This window comes from Lathamus discolor, chromosome 18, assembly GCF_037157495.1.
Source record: "Lathamus discolor isolate bLatDis1 chromosome 18, bLatDis1.hap1, whole genome shotgun sequence".
NCBI classification, from domain to species: Eukaryota; Metazoa; Chordata; class Aves; order Psittaciformes; family Psittacidae; genus Lathamus; species Lathamus discolor.
The window spans coordinates 377413-395906 of NC_088901.1; the positions used below are offsets into that span (position 1 = coordinate 377413).

The following is an 18494-nucleotide window of genomic DNA, read 5'->3' on the forward strand; positions in this document are numbered from 1 at the left end:
AAAGAGGCAGATGGGACACAGCGACCCTCCCAGGGGCTCCAAACGCAGGGCATCGGCCCCTCTGCCGCAGCATCGCGCCTGCAGCCCCAGGCACGCAGCCCCGTGCATGTGGGGCTTGAGCCGGAGCCGGCGCCCCGCTCCCACGTCGGGGGCCTCAAGGGGAGCCCGGGGGGGTCATGGCGGTGGCCGGACGGTCAGGGCCCGTGGCCGGATGCCTGGTCCGTGGCGCGGTGCTCGGTGACGGGGCTGGAGTGCCACCTCCCGGGGAGCCGGGACAGAGACGCGGGCGGCGGCGGCCTCTGCTCCAGGCTTTAATGGAACCAACCCGTTAATAAGTTAATGAAGTGAGGTAACGGCACGCGGGAGGGCTGCGGGCACCCGCCGCACTTAACCCCCCCGGTCAGCTGCTGCGTGCTCATGCACCCATAGCGCCCACACACCAACCCACCCACGGCACCCAACCAGCCCCTTGTGCCCCCCCAGCACCACTGCCCCACCGCCCGGGGTGAGAGGAGGGGACAAGGGTGGCATAGGAGCACTGGGGAGGCTGCGGGTGGCTCTGGCCACATGCACTGACAAGGCAGAGAAACGAGCAGGGTTTGGGGTTCCCCACTGCAGGAGCACAGGGGGGCTGGGGAAGGGGGTGCAAATCCCAGAGGGGGGCTGCACTGGCAGCAAGGGGATGGTCACCACTGAGCCCCCCGGGACCCCCGGCTGCCCCAGCTCAGCGAACTTTGGCACTACCATGATCCTTCAGCCCAGTGCTGCAGGGCTGGAAACCGGCTCCGACTCTGGGGTCAGGCATGACAGGAGTCATGGACAACACCCCCTGCCTGACCTGCGCCTCTCAGTCCATACAAGGGATGGGGACATGGAGAGCACTGCAGGACCAGGCAGGGAAGGAATCCTCTAAGCAAGAATAGGGTCTGGGATACAAGAGGGAGAGATGGCTCTTTGGGACCACTGTCCCCATTGCCTGTGCTGCATCCCTCCCTCCTCCACAGCCTCTGCCCAGCCCTGAGCCCCCATGGGCAGCAGGATCCAGCCCTGTGTGCTGGTGGAGGGTTTGCTTATTGCCTATGAGCCCCACGGGTTGCTCTTCCCGGGGATGTTGCATATTAAGACATTATTGCATAAATATATATATATGTCTTCTATATATATATTGCCCTGGGAGCATGCATGGGCAGGCAGAAGGCTCTGCTGTGCTTCTAGAGGTGCAGCCAGAGCTGCAAGCAGAGAAACAACCCAGGCAGAAGAGGGTGAGGGGGACAGACCCCCATTACCCAGGCTGGGGGGTCCTGACACAGCCCTGACACAGGTAAAACCACAATGGGTCTTGCCCCAGCATCCCTGCTTGCTCCCAGCAGCAGGAGGGAGATGGAGCCTTGCATAGCTGGAGCTGGCCCTGGCTCAGCTCTGGGGGACCAGGCTGGACCCTGATGAGGAGCTGGATGGCGCTCGGCCTGGAGCATCCCCACCATGGCTGGGGAGCACTCAAGGGCCCAGGAGCTTGGGGGTCTCACCCCTGAGGAGGGGCAGGAGCATCCCAGCAGCGTGGTCGGGCCATGGCACAGCGCCGCTGGCTCCCAGCCCACCCCAGCGCGGCGGCCCGCTGCAGCCGTGCTCCCACAGAGGAAGACTTGGTTCAAGTAACACGGTGGGGGCCATCCCAGCACCCATCCCGGCGGCTACATGTGGCAGGATCCATCCGCTGCCACCCCGCTCAGTCCATGTTGGTGCTGGCCGACCTGGAGATGGTGAGGGTCTGCGCAGAGACCGAGATGTCCTCGTGGTCCACGGGGCTGTGGTAGTCAGAGGTGATGTCTGGCTCGCAGGGGGGCACCTGCACAGCAGCCAGGCTGAAGGAGTTGATGGAGCCCTTGCGGAGGCACTGGGAGTAGAGCCCAAGCAGCAGGTCCATCTTGTGCTCAATGGACTGCACCTGCAAGGGTGGGCAGAGCTGCGGGGTCCATCCCCAAGGAGGAGGGACACAGGGGTCCCGGCTGGGGATGGTTTCGAGCTCCCAGGGGTGGCCCCCTCCTGACCTGTTTCTCCACCTTGACCACACGCCCCATCATGCTGAGCTCGTCCACCAGCTCTGTCTCCAGCGCCGGCTTCTCCACCTTCTCCCGCACCTTCTTGTCCACAGTGAGGGTGCCCCTGCCCACAATCTGGTCCACGCTGGCAGGGAGGGAAGGGACGCAGCCCATCACTCCCAGCAGGAACAGAGGGAGGGAGGCCACAAGGGGCTCCAGGGACATGGTCATGGGTAGTGGTGGGTGACCCAGGCAAGCCTCGAGGGCAGCTCACCGCGTCTGCAGGCTCTTGATCCTGCCCAGCATGTCCAGGTGACCGGCCGAGTACTGCTCAATGACGTCCTTGACATCATAGGGACGCAAGGTCTCCTTGAACTTCCTTTTGGCCACCAGGAACTTCAGGGTCCTGCAGGAACACCGGGCTGGCACTGGGGAACCTCAGGGGCTTCATGCTGGGGCAGGGGGGTGTGAGCACTTGCAAAACACCAAGGTCCTGACCACTGCCCCTTTGGGACTGAGCCAGGATCCATCCCTGCTCCCTGCCTGGCTTGGGCACCGCCATGGGCTGGACCAGGGCTCTCTGGACAGATCCACTCATCTGGCTGGGAAGGCAGCGCAAGCACTGGGGGACAGAGGAGGGGATGGCCTCACCTGACCGCCCGGATGAGGGTCTTCACAGCTGGCATGATGTCCTCGCAGGTCAGGTCGCACTGGGAGCTCTTCTCCTCGCCGCTGTCCTCCAGCGGGCAGTCAGCTGTGGATGGAACAGAGACTGAGGGCTGCAGAGACCCCTGTGCTCTCCGAAACACCTGCACCCCCCTGCATGGCCCCACATATGCATCCGGAGCCCACCAGTCCCATGGCTCACCCTCAATTGTGGTCCGCGGCTTGAGCCTCAGGGATGCTCGGAAGCGCGTCCGGTCATTGAAGCTCCAGCTCTTCTGCACCTTTGTGGGGCTGGAGGCCTCGGGGAGGTCCTCGGTGCTGGGGGAGCGGTGCAGGGGGGGCCCGAGGTGCTGCCTGCCCCGGCTGCCTCGCTGCGAGCTGCTCAGCCGGATCCGCTCCTTGATGCCCATCCTGTTGCTGTGCAGGAAGAGCCGGGCCGGCAGGTCAGTGAGGGATGGGGACAGGGCAGGGAGCGGATGGATCCCTGCTGTGGGAATACCCGGTGCCCAAACAGTGGGGGTGAGGATAGGGGTGTCCACGCCGAGCTCATGGAGGGTCCCTGGCGCACAGTGGGCACAAGGTGTGAGCTGGGCCAGGGGCAGGCAATGCTGCATTCCCATGAAGGAGCAGCTCTGGGGTTACTCCTTGAAACACCTTTTTTCTCCCCAAAAGCAGAGAAAGGAGACACACAGACAGGGAAGGAGGAGACAGAGAGGTACAGTGGTAGGGAGGACACAGCAGAGCCATGGCAGAACAACCGGCTCCTGTCCCGCAGGGAGCAGCACTGCTCCTGCTCCATCCCTGTTGGCATGGAGGCACTCAGCCAAGCCTCTTCATCCTCCTCATCCTCCTCCTGGCTACACAACCTGATTCAGGCTCTGCTCCAGTGGGTGGGCGGAGCAGCCCCTGCCTGCCCTGACACGAGCTCTGCTCCCAAGTCCAGCCGGGGAAAGAAACGGGCATCATTTATGTAGGACCTACACAGAAACACCACCTGGCGCTGCCTTTCGTAGGATGCAGGACCACAGGCACACCTTGGGTCGCGCGAGGAGGCCAAGCAGATGCACAGCCCCTGAGCAGAGGGAGCCAGAGCTTTTGGGAAGCCTCCTGCATCTCCTGGGGCAGGAATTCCAGGGCAAGTCAGAGAGAAAGGGAGGGTACTCCCAGTGCAGGTTACTGGGAGCTGGTCCCAGGCAGGGCTGCCACAAGCCCCCACAGTGGGTGTCATGCGATCCATGCAGAAGCATGGGAAGGATGTGTCCTGGGGGACTGAAATGAGATTCAGTTTATCCAAGTGCCCCGTTGATGGCCATGGCAAGCCCAGCATGGCCAATGGACAATGCTCATCCATGCTGCATGGGAGGGGAAACAGGCAGGGGTCGATGTGGGGACACTGGGGACAGACAGCTCAGCCCAGGCCATGCACAGACCTCTCTGCCATGCAGAAGAATCACCCTGCAGCCTCTGACCCTGCTGCCTCAAGCCCCGGCCCGTGCTCCCTGCAGTCAGCACGGGCACCATGCGGGATGCTGTACCTCCGTCTCCACGTGCCCCACGTCCGCAAGAGCCTCCTCTTGCCACTAAAGATGGGGCTGGAGGGGCAGGGCAAAGACACAGGAGAAAACAAGAGTTAGCCCTCGGTCAGGAGCATCCCAGGCCCCAGTGCTCCAGGCATGACCCAGTGCATGGGTGCAGGGGCCCAGCCTGCCACGGTGAGCATCACATCACATCACCCGCTGCACAAGCCATGGTACCTGCCTGTGCTGTGGAGGCAAGAAGCACGAGTAACGCTGTTTGTGTAGGTCCTACATAACCCCTTAACGCCTGCCCCGCAGGGGAAGGTCCGGTTTCCCAGCAGTGGGGCTCTCCCAAAGAGCCATTTGGTGCTGGCACGTTACCTGAGGCGTAAGCACTTGTGGGGCTGCACATCCTCCTCCTTCCAGCTTGGGGGGTGAATGGGGGACACAGGAGGTTTGGGGTGGGTTGGAGGGATGGAGAGGAGGAGGGTGAGCAGGGCAGGGGAGGAGAGAAAGAAGATGAGATGTTATGAGAGGTGATGCTCACAGAGGAGACGGGGGCTTGGACCCCCCAGCTGGGATGGTTGAGGGGTTCATTCCCTCCCCTGCCAGCTGCTGAGCCCAACAAACCCATACTCACCTTGGGTCTGGCAGGAGCTCCAGGTCCCCCAGCCCCACACCTCGCTGGACCTTCCATAGCCCCTGCTCCATCGTCACAGGGGGAACAGAAGCACGAAGCCTGCCTCTCCCCACCTAACCCTGACGCTGGCCTGGGTTCTCCTGGGCACTGGGGCAGCTTGGCACGGCTGCTGCAGGCATGGGAGCCCCCCTTGGACGGGAGGAGCTGGGTTTGCTCCCGCCTGGCTCCGCAGCAGCTCCGGCCCCACGGGCTCACAGCACTGCCCTTGCGGGACCATTTCCAGCCTCTCTGGGCTGCCCTGCATAGGGTCCTGGTGCCGCGAGGTGCAGATGAGCAGCAAGAGAGGCTTCCCCATGGCCCAGGGGCAGTCCATGGGGACCGAGCGTGGCCCCACCAGAGGCAGTGGCAGGAGCGGGGCTCTGGGGTGATGCTGACGGGCACCGCGGTGGCACCGCAGGAGGACAGAGAGGAGCAGAGAGAGGGCAGAGAGGGGAGAACACGGGGCTGGGGCTGCACCCTCCTACCTGTCCCCTGCACAAGCAGCGGGGCTGGCGCTTTTCTGGCCAGGGGTGAAGGGGTGATAAGGCGGTGGGGCTCCGTCCGGCAACTTTTTCACCTCTGAATTCCTAAATCCTCCGTTGCGGACTCGGTGCAAATGCTCAAAGATAAGGACCAGTTCTCTGAGGTTGGGGTTAAATAAAAACATGGAGAAATTAAACTTTCCAAAGCAAAGGAGCTGAGCAAACCCAGGCTGCGCAACACCGGGCTGTTTGCGAGCCAAAGCAAAACCAGGGCAAAAGAAGCAGCAAAACCCAGCACTTTTCTTTCAAAAGACGGTTTCTTAACAGCTCTGAGCGCTGCTGCTGGCTCCTGGGGTGACAGAGCAAGGGCAGGGGTGCTGCGAGCCCCACAGAGGGGTTGGATGGGTGCGGAGAGGGGTGCGTCAGGCAGGGAACAGGCAGGACAAGCACTGTGCCACGGTGCGAGGACAGGGGTGCTCGCCTCCACCTGACCGGGGGGTCTGGGCGCAGCCAGGAAGGACGAGCTCAGAGCTGGCCCTATCCCAACCCCTGGCACAGCAGGAGGGGCCGGCGGAGCCCCCGTGGTGCCCGCACTGGGATTGCCTCGCAGTGGTGCTGGGGAAGCCGAATCTCCTGGGTTGGGACCAAAGGGATGCGCGCCCACGGCTGGTGAGAGCCTGTCCTTGACAAAGGGAGTGAAACAGAACGCGTTTGTCACTGCAAAGGAACTCGTGGACACAGCAGGGGCAGGACATGCAGGCAGGGGCAGGACGTGCAGGCAGGGGCAGGACGTGCAGGCAGGGGCAGGACGTGCAGGCAGGGGCAGACCTTGGCGTGCTCAATGTGATGGGAACACACAGGGTATCTTCAATCCAACCATGATGGCAACATCCAGGGGCCCCGAGAGGGGAGAGTGTGACATGGACAGGGCATGCGGCTCCTGCCAGACCCCCACATCCCTCTGCTCTGCTGCAAGGCTCAGAGCCAGCTCCTGGCTGGCTGCAGCTCCATCACCCCAGCCACGAGGACCCGTGGCACCATCCTCTTCCTCATGGTGGTGCTGGAGGAAGGCTATGGATGGGGCGAGAGGGGACAAGGGTGGGATGGATGCTGGGGGATGGTGAGGATGGAGGAAGGAATCCCAGCCTGGTTTGTATTGAAGGAGACTTGAAGCTCCTCCAGCTCCAACCCCTGCCACGGGCAGGGACCCCTTCCACTGGAGCAGCTTGCTCCAAGCCCCTGTGTCCAACCTGGCCTTGAGCACTGCCAGGGATGGGGCAGCCACAGCTTCTCTGGGCACCCTGTGCCAGCGCCTCAGCACCCTCACAGGAGAGAGCTTCTGCCTTATCTCCAACCTGAACCTTCCCTGTTTCAGTTTGAACTCATCACCCCTTGTCCTGTCCCTACAGTCCCTGGTGAAGAGCCCCAGACTTCAGCAGATGCTGTGCTCCAGTGTCCCGGGGCTGAGCGAGGCTCCATCCATGCTGCTCAGCCCCACAGAACCCTCAGCAGACCCATGTGGCCTCTCTTGGCAGGGGCTGCCCAGGCTGTGGGGCACCCCATGGGCCCCCAGGGACCACTGGGACCCCCGCTGCCTACCTGAAGGCGGGCAGGAGGCTGTCGTAGTAACACCAGGTGGCCGTCAGGTACGTGCGGCTGACGTCCGTCGAGTACAGGCGCCAGGCAGCCTGCAGGGAGCGAGGAGAGCGCCTGAGCCCTCGCCAGCCCCACGCATCCCTTGGCCACCACAGGCAGAGCCGGGCACCCAGGAGCCAGCTCTGGGGTTCAGTGTTCGGGTTCCGCCTGCAGCAGGCAGGGGCAGGCAGAGCAGATAGGGCGGAGGGAGAGTGGATCATCCCCAGGAAGGCCTGCGGTGGGACGGGACGGGCCATTCAGCCCTGTGCTACCTGGATCAGGTTCGCAGCTGGAGTCCTCCTCTTCTCAAAGTGCTTCTGCCGATGCTGCTCCTGCACTTTGAGGGCGAAGCCGGAGCCTAGGATCCCCTGGGGATGGGAAAGAATGGGGTCTGTGGGTGCCAGCAGAGACGGGGACGCTCCCACCACAGGGGTGGATTTGGTCCCTTTCTCTCCATTTCTGTGGGGCTGGAGGCACAGGGACCTCTCCCTGCCCTACTCACGGCAGGCAGCGCGAAGAAGGAGATGCCGAGCAGGGCGAAGCCAGCCGCCAGCATCCGCCCCAGCCACGTCTGCGGCGTCTTGTCCCCGTAGCCGATGGTGGTGAGGGTGACCTGCCCGGGGGCAGAGCAGGAAGAGGCCTGGAGGGAGCTCCCCCACCGCAGCCCCATCCCAACCTCCTCATCCCCTCCCCGCACTGGAGGGCCTCGGCGGCCGAGCTTACCGTGCCCCACCACAGGGAGTCGGCGTAGGTGGCAAACTGGGCATTGGCATCCTTCTCGGCCAGGTAGACGAGGAAGGAGGCGAAGATGAGCACCAGGAACCCGATGTACCAGGCGGTGATGAGCTCCTGCTGGGGCACGGGGGGTGAGAGTGGCTCGGGGGCTGTGTGTGGGGCCGCACTGGCACCCCAAGTCCTCACCTTGCTGTGCGCATAGACAACAGAGCCCAGCAGCTTCCAGGTGCCGCCGCGCCGGTCCATGCGCACCATGCGCAGGATCTGCAGGAAGCGCATGCTGCGCAGCGCCGACGTGGCGAAGATGTTGCCTTGCGTGCCCGCAGCGATGACAGCCACCGAGGCCACGCAGACGATGAAGTCTGGGGACAAGCAGAGGTTTCCCCACCATCCGCAGCAGGGGCTGCCGCTCCCCGCATCCCAGCGCTCCCACCCCGAGCACCCCGGTACCTATCACGCAGAAGGGCTTCCTGGCGAAGCGGAACCGTCCCCGCCAGCCGCGGTAGCGGCAGCAGCAGCCGGCGGCCCACACGCGGATGATGTACTCCATGCCGAACACCACGATCATGACAAACTCCTGCGGGGGGGGAAAAGAGGGACACGGGGGTGAGGTGGGGAGTACTTGGCTTTGTGGGGGACAAAGTGAAATGCAGGTGTTAAGGAGGGTGCAGGAGGGAGAATGGTGTTGCCCTGACACAGCCCCGCCTGAAGCCATCCCCAGGGAATCAGGGCAGCGAGACGGGAGCCGCAGGCGCCGAGCCTGCTCGAGCAGCCCCGGCTCCTGCCTGTGCCAAGCTCGTACGGAGCTGGGTCCTTTTCCTCCACCGTCAGCATTGTCCTCCTACCTCTCACACACACTGCTTACTCGCGGAAAGTCACAAGGACCTTCCCAATTTAGTCTCCATCACTCGGGAGAACTCCGGCGTCAGCTCTTTGTGACAGTTTGGGGGAAAGTTGCCTTTTTTAGCCCCTCCTGCTCTGTCTTTTCCAGCGGTTTGTACCTGTGTGCACCGGCGGCGGTGATGGGGCTTCCTGAGCTGGAGCCAGCTCCTCCTGTCACTAACACCAATGACCAACAGCAATATCCGAGCTGGGAAGGGGTTGGAGGGGTTTTGTCTATAATCTTGTCTTTTAGAGCGTAATGTGGGGAGGAGGACCCTGAGCACAGCCCTGCTCCCCACTTACCAGGATGAAGAGGCACTCGTTGGCCAGTTTCTGGTGCTCCTGGATGGTGGAGAAGACCGACAGCACCAGGCAGCTGAATACAAGGAGGAATCTGGAACGAGAGCGGGTCAATGTGGGCATCAGGGCAGGCCGCTCACAGCAGGGATCCCCTGTTCCTTGTGCAGCCCCAGGCATGGGCTCGATGCATGATGCCCGCCTGACATCGCTCCCACTGGTCCCCCATGCGATGGTGACCAGCCCTGCGTGGCACCCTGGGCAGCAGCAGGAGGAGGACCAGGCTCCAGCAGCCGCAGGGCTCAGCGCCAGGCTCTTCTACAGCCTCTGCCCAGGGAAAACAACCACTAATTAAAGACAAGGAGGAAAGACGGGGGTCCTGCACCAAAGCAGGGGCTGCTGCCGCAGAACAGGGACCAGAGCTTCTCCTGACCGCCCCCAGCATCACTGCCACTGGGGGGGATCTACTCCTGAGAGCTGGCTTAAGGCACAAGGGGCTTTGGCCCATTTAAAATAGAGAAGGGGGGGGGGGGGGGGGGGAAGAAAAGAGACTCTGAAGCTGAAGCAAATGAAACGCCAAAAATACATTTTTTCCCCTGATCCAGCGATTCTAAAAATAGAAATAGGAGGGTTTGTGCCACCGGCCATGTGACGGCACGCCATGGGCCACCGCTGCCAGAGCTGGCGCCGGGATGGCACCGGGGGCACCGGGCACTGGTAGCACCAGGGTGGATGGGGTGAGGCCGGCAGGACAAGTGAGGCGGCCCTGGCACGATGTCCTCAAGCGGGTGAGCACCCACCCTGCCCACCCAGCACCATCTCCCCAGTGCCAGTGGGACCCATCAATGGCGTGGGGGGCACCCGCTTGGGACCACGCTCCCATCCCCTCTTGTTGCTGACATGGAATTTAGAGCTGAACCCAGACCAGCTGAGGAGTGAAACCAGACCTGACCCGCACCCCTGCCCCAGTGCTGGGGGGAGACCCGGGTTGATGCGGGGGAGAGAGGAGAGGATGCTCTGTGCTCTCTGCACACCCAGACAAGGGGGTAGCACCCAGCTCAAACCCCAGCCTAAAGGGGGCAGGCAGGTCCCTTTCCCCAAAACCACCAGGAGGGGAAACTGGAGATGGGACTGACGGAAGAGAAACCCCAGGAAACAGAAGAAAGGCTGGATCCAGAGTACGGAGAAGGGAGAACCGGAGCAACACACCATGGGTGAGCTACAGGAATGACGGGGCTGAGGGTACCGCAGCCTAAACACCACCCTGCCCTCGCTGCGGAGGATGAGGCTCCTCTCCCAGGCACTGCCCATCTGCAAGGCAGAGGCTGGAGCCAGTTCCTTCTCCCTCTGAATTATTAATGGAGCCCCTTTCCTCCAGCACAGCAGTTCTGCGTTAACTCCTCCAGCAGCCAATGGCACAGCCGGGCACATGAAGCCCCTGTCCTGCCCGTGCCGGCACAGCGGGCAGGGGGGCCACGGGCAGGGAGCACCCTGCCGGCTGCTGCTGCCCAGCCACAGTGGTCTGAGGAGCAGCCCCAGAGCTTGTGAGCAGAACCTCAGCAGTGAGGATCACACAGTCAGAACTTAGCAGGCAATTACATGGGCAGCGAAGCACGAAGCAGAAGAGAAGGCAGGAATCTCCCAGCCTGCAAAGATCTGTGCTCTCACCCCAGCCAGGGAGCAGGAAGGGGGGGGTCTCGGTACCTGGGATGCTGCTCCCATGGGATGTGCCGTGGGTGGCCCTGCCTTGGGGAGCAGCAAATCACAGTTAGCACCAAGCTGAGGCCCCCACTTCTCACCACAAGCAATGGGGCTGGTTGGTAAAGCCGTGCTGCAGACACCTTCCGCCCGGCCCCCCGGCATCCCACAGGATTTGGTGGAGGATACAGGCATGTGAGGCCCCTTGGGGCTGGCTGGGAAAGAAACTTTCTGGGAACACATCACCTGCTTGGAATTAACTCATAAGCCTGGGCAAACGCCCCGTCCCACTGCTGGCAGCGCGTAAGCAGCTTAGGGAGAGGGTCAGATGCCTGAAGGCAGCTGTGCCAGCAGTGCCAGGCTTCCCACCCACCAAATGAGGCCAAGAACCTCACCAGGAACATGGGGATGGTGCAGAGATGGTGGGGCAGGACCCAGCAGCAGCCTCGCTGCCTCCCCTCTCCCCTGCATCAGCATCCCGTGGGATGCAGGGAGCAGATGCTGTTGTTGCTGAGCCGGTGCATCAACTCTCCCCAATTAAACTTCCCAGCCCCCAGCAGCCCCCTCCCCGAGGGGCTCCCACCACCATCCATACACCTTCCCATTGGCACATGTCCCATACAGGAGGGGACACAGGGATGGGATCCCTCTGGCTGCTCTCACCCCAGCAGCAGCGGAGCCTGGCTGCAGGAACATTCCTCCCTAAAATAATTAAAACCTGATGGGGGGCCCGGCTTGGAGCAGGCGAATCTCCTCCCATTAATCTTCATTACAATGGACTTTGCCATATGCTGCTGCCCACCCCGGCAGCGTGGTGCCAATGGAGATCCAGGTGAGCTGGGAAAGCTGCTGAGCACAGGGAAGTGGGGCCAGGTCAGCCCTGGCCAGCAAGGAGCAGAGCTGGGCATGGGTGCAGCAACCAGCACCCAGTGCCCACCCAAACACCCCTGGGCAAAGGGGCTGCAGCCTGGTACAGCCTGGAAGAAGCTGTGCCACAGCACCACGGTGAGTGATGGGACCGTGTTGCTCAGAGCCCATGCAGTGGGATGGGATGGCACAGGGCAGCCCAGCTGCAGAGCAAGCAGACAGCGTCCAGGCTTGGAACAGGGGTGATATTGCGCACCCCTGTGTCCCAGTAGGGCTGGCCCAGGCCCCGTTTCACTCTCCCCCTGCGCAGGCAGCATCAGGGAGGCTCACACTGAGCCCAGCGATAACTCAGCAGAAGGAAAACACCACGTGCTGCAGGATAAACAGCTCAGCCAGGGGATGAGCGAGCAACAGCCTCCTCCAACGGCACAGCCCCCTTCTCTGACAAACCTGGCCCCATCCTGGTGCTGGCAGCAGTGCTGGGTGCCCACCCAGGCTGTACCCACTGCTGTGCCACTGTGGGAACCCCAGAATCCCAGCCTGGTTTGCATTGGAAGGGACCTTAAAGCTCATCCAGTCCCAACCCCTGCCACGGGCAGGGACCCCTTCCACTGGAGCCGCTTGCTCCAAGCCCCTGTGTCCAACCTGGCCTTGAGCACTGCCAGGGATGGGGCAGCCACAGCTTCTCTGGGCACCCTGTGCCAGCGCCTCAGCACACACATAGTGAAGAATTTCTTCTTAGTATCTAATCTAAATCTCCTCTCTCACAGTTTAAAGCCATTACCCCGGTCGTCCCCTTACATCCCTTGTCTAAAGCACCTCCCCAGGTTTCTTCTTGCTGTTTGGACCAACACTGGCCAAGCCCAGCACTGGTGGCATGGGGATGAGACACGGATGGTGCTTTGCTCTCCAGCCTCCCCAGCCCAGAGGCTCAGCTCCCTGAGCACCATCTGCAGCTGCATAAACACAGTTTACAAATCCCCATCCCTCTGCGCAGCAGCCCATGGGCAGAGGTGGAGCAGGCGGCCTGTCTGCCCCGCGGGATATAAATAACCGGGTGTACTGGGCCTGTTTGCGCCCGTAACCATGGCACAGGGTCCGTCCCGTGCCGCAGAGCAGCAGCAAAGCACCGAGCCCTTCCCCATGGTCAGGGAAACCGGAGCTGGAGCCAGGAGCCAGCCCAGCACCACTGCGGCACCGGCACTGCCAACCCCAGCACATGCTCAGAGCCGGGTCCACGACCTGGTTATTGTCAATGGGAGAAGGAATGCGCTGCTCCGAGTGCCCTCCTCACCCCAGAGCCAGGGGTGCAACAGGACAGCACCTTTCCAGCGCCCTGGTGCAGACTGAAAGCAACGCTGGGATGAGGAGCAGGCTGCAAACCTCCTCCTGCAGCCCAGCAGCACCCACAGCAGCAGCCCCAGATGACATCCCAAGGCACGCAGCAACCAATGGCCCCAACATCCCTGTGCTTTGGCAAGCACGAGCCAAAGCCTGCAGACAGCATCACCCATCACCCTCGCACTGCACAAGTCTGCACCCCTCTGTGACCCCCATCGCCCCGCTTCACTGTCCCCTCAGGGAGCTCAGTCACAAGGCTCCTGCACACGGTGCCAAGATGCTCACACAGAGCGGCCGAGATAGTTTTACTCTTGAATCATCTGGCAAGGAGCTGGCTTAAGGAGGGGAAAAGGAGCCCAGCGCATTCTCAGCTGCACCTTCAGTGTGTGGTGGGCTTTGAGCCCCAGAAGAGGGATCGGGGCTGCCCCCAGCTCCAGCACCCAGGGACTCCACAGGGAACAGGGACCTTTGGGACACAGGGACATGAAAAGCCCCAGGAAGTGGAGGCAGGCTGAGACCCCCAGTGCATTGCACAGAGGGCAGAAACACCCGCAGGCAGACAGAGGGTCAGGCCTAGGCACTAGCTCAGCCCCACTCCAACCCTCATCCACACGGAGTGCTGCTGAGCATCACCTCTGCACCCTGCAGCAGTGGGGCATCTCCCATCCTCAGGTACCCAAACTGGCACCTCCTGCTCCGGGCTGAGGAGCAGCAAGAGCGGAAAAGGGAAAAAAAGAAGAAAAAAGAAAATCAATGCCCAGTTTCATATTGTGCCAGAGACGCTCAATTTTATGCCCTGGTGACACCGCAGCAGGCTGGGAAGTGCTGCGCCGGCTTCTCCTCCCGCTGGCGTGTCCCCCAAACACAGCTCCTGTTTCAAGCCCGGGAAGGTGAACAGAGGCAGCTCCAGGAGCAGGACTCCTGCTCAGGGCACAGCCTCCCCAACCCCTTTTCTCTGGGCCACACAAGAGCAGCAGCACGGCAGGAGGCCACCAATCACGCCAGCCGCTGCGGGAGATGCAGCGATGGCAAGTTACAACCCAGAGCAAGGGGTGAAGCCATTTCCCTGCAAACCCGCTGGGCCACGGAACAGCCCTGGATGGGTTGGCAAAGGGTTGGGATTGAGCTGCTGCAGGCAGCGACCACGGCAGCAATGCCCAGCCTGGCAGGGAAGGCGTCCTCCCACTGGCCAAGTGGCGATGGAGGGATGAGGCGAGATGAGGGGAGCACGGCACCACAGCCCTCCTCCCTGCAGCAGGGACAACCGAGCCGTCCTGCACACCACAGCCCTCATCCATAGCAGGACCAGAGCACCGGGAAGCTCAGGAACAGACCTGCTGTCAGCAGCCTGGTCTCTGGCCAGTGCATGGGGGGGACCTGCCAACTGCTGCCTGCACCCATCAGCACCCTCTGTCCCTGCCAGCTGGGATCCCCATGGCTCCGAGTGAGGAGAGCCCAGTGCTGGTGCCTGGCATTGCTCAACCGGTGCCAGGGCTGCCCCAGGACTCCGCTCCCAAAACACACCCGGGGACCCTACAGCACCAAATGCAAGAGCAAGGGTGCCACGAGCCCCCCCCCCCCAGGCTCTGTGCTCTCATCTTCTCCCTGCCCCGGGTACAGGGGGACACTTCCACAAAGGCAATGACACCAAATCAGCCCAGCGGCTCCCAGTGAGGTCAGGGTGGCAGGCAGGGGCTCGCAGGTTGTTCCCGGTGCTGCCAGCTCAGTGTTCCCTAATTTGCTCCGGGTCAAACTGTTCTTCATTAAAGCGTTCCTCTAGGAACCGGGGAAGTGCTGAGCTGCGCTTCTGGTGCACCCAGCGGTTTCATAACCATCGACACCAGCTCCCAGACCCTGGCTCCCATCAGGCAGCCTCTTGGGGACCGTGCTGGGGGGGGGGGGGGGGGGGCTGGCAGATGGCCCCAGCGACCCCGGCTGCAGGGAGAAGCCTCAAAGTGCAGCAGGAACAGCTTGAACTGAAACCTGTCCAGTGCAGCTACCGGCTGCGGGACAGCCCACGGCCCGGCAGCACAAGGCTGGGATGGCAGCGCTGCCTGTGCCGAGGGCAGAAGCCTGCAGCGGGTCCCCAACAGCTCCATGCACAGCAGAAAGCAGGAGCTGGGTACGGGAACAGCCTTCCCCTTGGCTTAAGAGAAAGGGATTGCGAAAGGAAGTTTTCATTTTGCCTTCTGGCTCTAAAGCCTTTAGGTTAATGCGGTGGTCACGCTCCTGCATTTGCTCTGCAAGCTCTAGGGCTGGAAACTCTGATTTCAGGAGGACAAGGCACAGCTTTGAGAGCCCAAGTGTCTGCCTCCATGGTCAGCACGGGGTTAGAGGGGATGGGGCTGCCCAGTCAGCACCACACACCTCAGCCATGGCTCGGCCCCTGCGCGGGCACCCACATTCACATCATCCCCTTCCTACAAAGGCTGCAGCATGAGAACGCACAGGAATGCCCCGCACGGGACCCTGAGGGGCCGCAGAGCCCCAGCAGCAGCTCTGAGCCCATCGGACCAGAGCCCATCACAGCTCAGGGGTTGCAGACACTGTGAAGCCACCAAACCACCCTGCATCAGCCCAGCCCCAAGCGCCGGGCACAGGAAGCTATTTGGGATCAATTCTCCAACCAAGAGAGACCGGATTTGTGCTTTAAACGGTACCAGCTCACCCCTGCCCCGTGCTCCTGCATTAAACTGCCCCGGGGAGGGAAGCGCGTTGCTCCTCAGCGGCTGTTTCCATTCTAACAGCTCTCAGCCCCATGGAGCCGGGCAGCGCCCAGCTGAGACTCAAGGACGGGTGCTGTGAGCAGCGTGGCCCTGAGCTCGGGCTCCATCTCCCCCGTGCCTCGGTCTCCCCTCACGCAGGGGTAACACCGCCCTCCTCTCCTTGGCACCCAGTGCCCACGTCCCGAGGCACCCAAGTTCCTGAGAACTCCACCGCCCTGCGCTGCTGCCCGCGGAGGAAACGGCGACTTCGGAGAGCCAGAAATGAGCCACGCTGACTGCAAAAGGCTTCACGGAACACTCGCCCACATCTTGCACCCACTGCGTCACCTTCCCGGCTGTGAACCCAGCGACTGACGCACCCCCACAGCCTCCGAGTGCCCCGCAGGCTCTGCTCCTGCTGCAGACCGGGCATCTCTTGCCCACACAGAGCAAGGACCGTCTCCTACAGCCGGGTGCAGGAGAGACCTGGGGCTCGGTGGGCTCAGGGACGGGAGCAGACAGGTCTGATGTGGCTGTTCCTGGGGCAAAACATGCACAGGCTGGGAGGAGGGACTGGTGGGGGACGCTCGGGCACACGAGTCTCAGCTGCGACATGAGCAGGGCATATCTCTTCCAGCACCTACACCAAAGAGCCTGGTCCCCCTCCTACAGCGGGAGGTTTTCGCTGCCATCGTTAATTCCCTGCAGGAAAAGCTCATTTGAAGGCAGGATTTGCAGCGTAGGGATTCTTGTGGAAGCTCAGGGCAGGCGTTACAAATGGCCCCCGGGCTCCTCTCCCGGTCCCCGGGGAGCTGAGGCCCCGTCTCAGCCAGTGACTAATTCATCCTGCCACCTCGATGTGCTCACCTCGGCAGGACCCGCTCTGCTGCCTCCTAATGAGCTCCCGCACCCCAGTAACGGCCCAGCTCCGAGGGGAGGGCAGGAGCAGGCTTGGCTCGCGGTGGCACAGGGGTCTGAGCCCACACCAAGCGCACAGAGGGAAGCCACTTCCCCCGCCACGGCTGCACAGGTGCCCCGGCAGTGTCCGGTGCAGTCCTGGGCTGGAGCACCCAGAGCAAACCCCCAGCACGGAGCCTCCCGCAGCCCCTGGGTGCGTTGTGGACAGCCCAGCTCCGCATCCCTGATCCAGCTCTCAAAGCACAGAACCCCGAAGGGCTGAATTTGTTACTTAGCCCTGAGCTGCGCGTCTTGGAGAAGCTTCTTTGCAAAACCCATGGGTTGCCCAGGGAGCAGCCCCACAAACTGCATGGAGCCAGGGCAGGGAGCAGATGGGGCCCTGGGAGTATCCCGAGCTCCATCGCTGGAGCAGGATGATAAAGTGCAGGTGACTGACAGCGGCCGTGACCGAGGAATGGGCACAGCTCTTGGGGTACCGCAGCCAGCGGATGCAGGGACAAGGACACCCCTTCCCCACCTTCCCCTGTCCCATCCGGGCACAGCTCCGGGGGTGCCGGGCTGGCACTTCTGCTGTCCCAGCACTTCAGGTACACAGCAGGGCGAGGAGCCTCTTCCCACCCGGATCTATCCGGTCGGCCTGTGGGGAGCTCTGCCTTTGAGGCTCAGAGAACCCGGCAGCAGCCGAGGGCGCAGCGGGATGCGACCCAGCTCCGCGCCGGTGCCGCCGGCAAGGGGCTCGCAGCGCCGCGGACCCCAGGTCCCATCCCCCGGGACGCGCTCAGCTCCCCGCGACCGGAGCCGGTGCCACGCATCCGCTCGGTCCCCGCTCGCCCTCCCCGCGGGATCCCGCAGCGCGCTGCTCCCGTCGCTCCGACCCCGTTACCGGGACGAGCGGCCGGAACCGGCACCGGCGGCGCTTCCCCGCCACCAAAACACGGAGAAACTTCTCCGGTGGAGCCCGGGCGCCGGAGCTCGGTGCGGGGCTCGCTCGGAGCCACCCCTGCCCCGCGGCTCCCCGCGCTCCCTTCCCCGCGGGCACCGGCCCCGGCAGCGCCCGGCCCCGCCGCCCCACCGGGACCGGGAGCCCCGGGCCGCCGCCCCGCTCCCCGGCACTCACATGAAGACGTGGTAGACGAAGGCCCACCCGCGGGGCCGCTCCAGCACGTTGTACAGGCAGTTCTGGAGGCGGCGGCGGCAGCACCGCGGGGACCCGGCGGGGCGGGGGGCGGCCCCGGGGCGCGGCCCCGGCAGCAGCTCTCGGCGGCGGGGCGGGGGGGTCCCGCCGGGCTGCCCGGTGCCCTCGGTGCGCACCGCGGTCAGCGCCAGCGCCGCCCGCCGCTCCCCGCCGCCCTCCGCCCCGGCCATGGCGCGGCCCCGCTCAGGGCACCGCCGCCCGCTGCATTCCCTCCCCCGCCGCCGCCGCCGCCGCTCCTCCTCTGGACGCGGCGCGCCCCGGCCCCGCTCCCGGTGCCACCTGCCTTTAGCCGCCCGCCGCCGGGCCCTCCCCCGCGGGGCAGGCCCGCCCCGCCGTACCTGGCCCCCGCCCCCGGGGCTCTGCCGGGACGGGGCTGGGGGAGAGAAGGAGCGCGGGGCCGCCTCCACCGGTTTCCCCGGCGGAAACTGCGCTCCGGTTGCGGGACCCTTCCCGTGGGGAGCGGCGACTTCTGCTGCCCCCCCGCAGCGGGCAGAGGGCCCCGGCCCCGGGTGTGGAGCACCCCGGGAATGAGCACCCCAGGGCACGGGGTGTGGAGCATCCTGCGAGCGAGTATCCCAAGCCATGGGGCACGGAGCGAGCATCCCGTGTGGCAGAGCACTGGAACAGGTTGCCCAGGGGGGCTGTGGAGTCTCCTACACTGGAGATATTCAAGGCCCGCCTGGACGAGTTCCTGTGTGATGTACTGTAGGTTACCCTGCTCTTACGGGGGGGTTGGACTAGATGATCTTTTGAGGTCCCTTCCAACCCTTGGGATTCTGGGATTCTGTGGGATTCTGTGATCCCGAACCAGGGGGTGTGGAGCACGTCGGGAATGAGC

At 63.5% G+C, this 18494-nt stretch overlaps 1 protein-coding gene across 2 annotated transcripts; it reads right to left on the reverse strand.

Annotated features, from left to right (window-relative positions):
- Positions 1–259: 259 nt before the first annotated feature.
- KCNQ4 (potassium voltage-gated channel subfamily Q member 4) lies at positions 260–17841 on the reverse strand. Of its 2 annotated transcripts, XM_065697597.1 has the most exons (15): positions 17579–17841; positions 8939–9029; positions 8204–8330; positions 7940–8115; positions 7742–7867; positions 7521–7658; positions 7291–7386; positions 6983–7071; positions 5387–5542; positions 4604–4648; positions 2908–3122; positions 2691–2793; positions 2314–2445; positions 2049–2184; positions 260–1945 (listed from the first exon to the last, which is right to left on the reverse strand). In XM_065697597.1, exons 1-15 carry the CDS (start codon positions 17824–17826, stop codon positions 1727–1729), a joined length of 2097 nt encoding a protein of 698 aa, XP_065553669.1. In that variant the 5' UTR covers positions 17827–17841; the 3' UTR covers positions 260–1726. The 2 variants fall into 2 exon arrangements, with proteins under 2 accessions (XP_065553669.1, XP_065553670.1); XM_065697598.1 differs by lacking the exon at positions 4604–4648.
- Between the last annotated feature and the right edge of the window lie 653 nt (positions 17842–18494).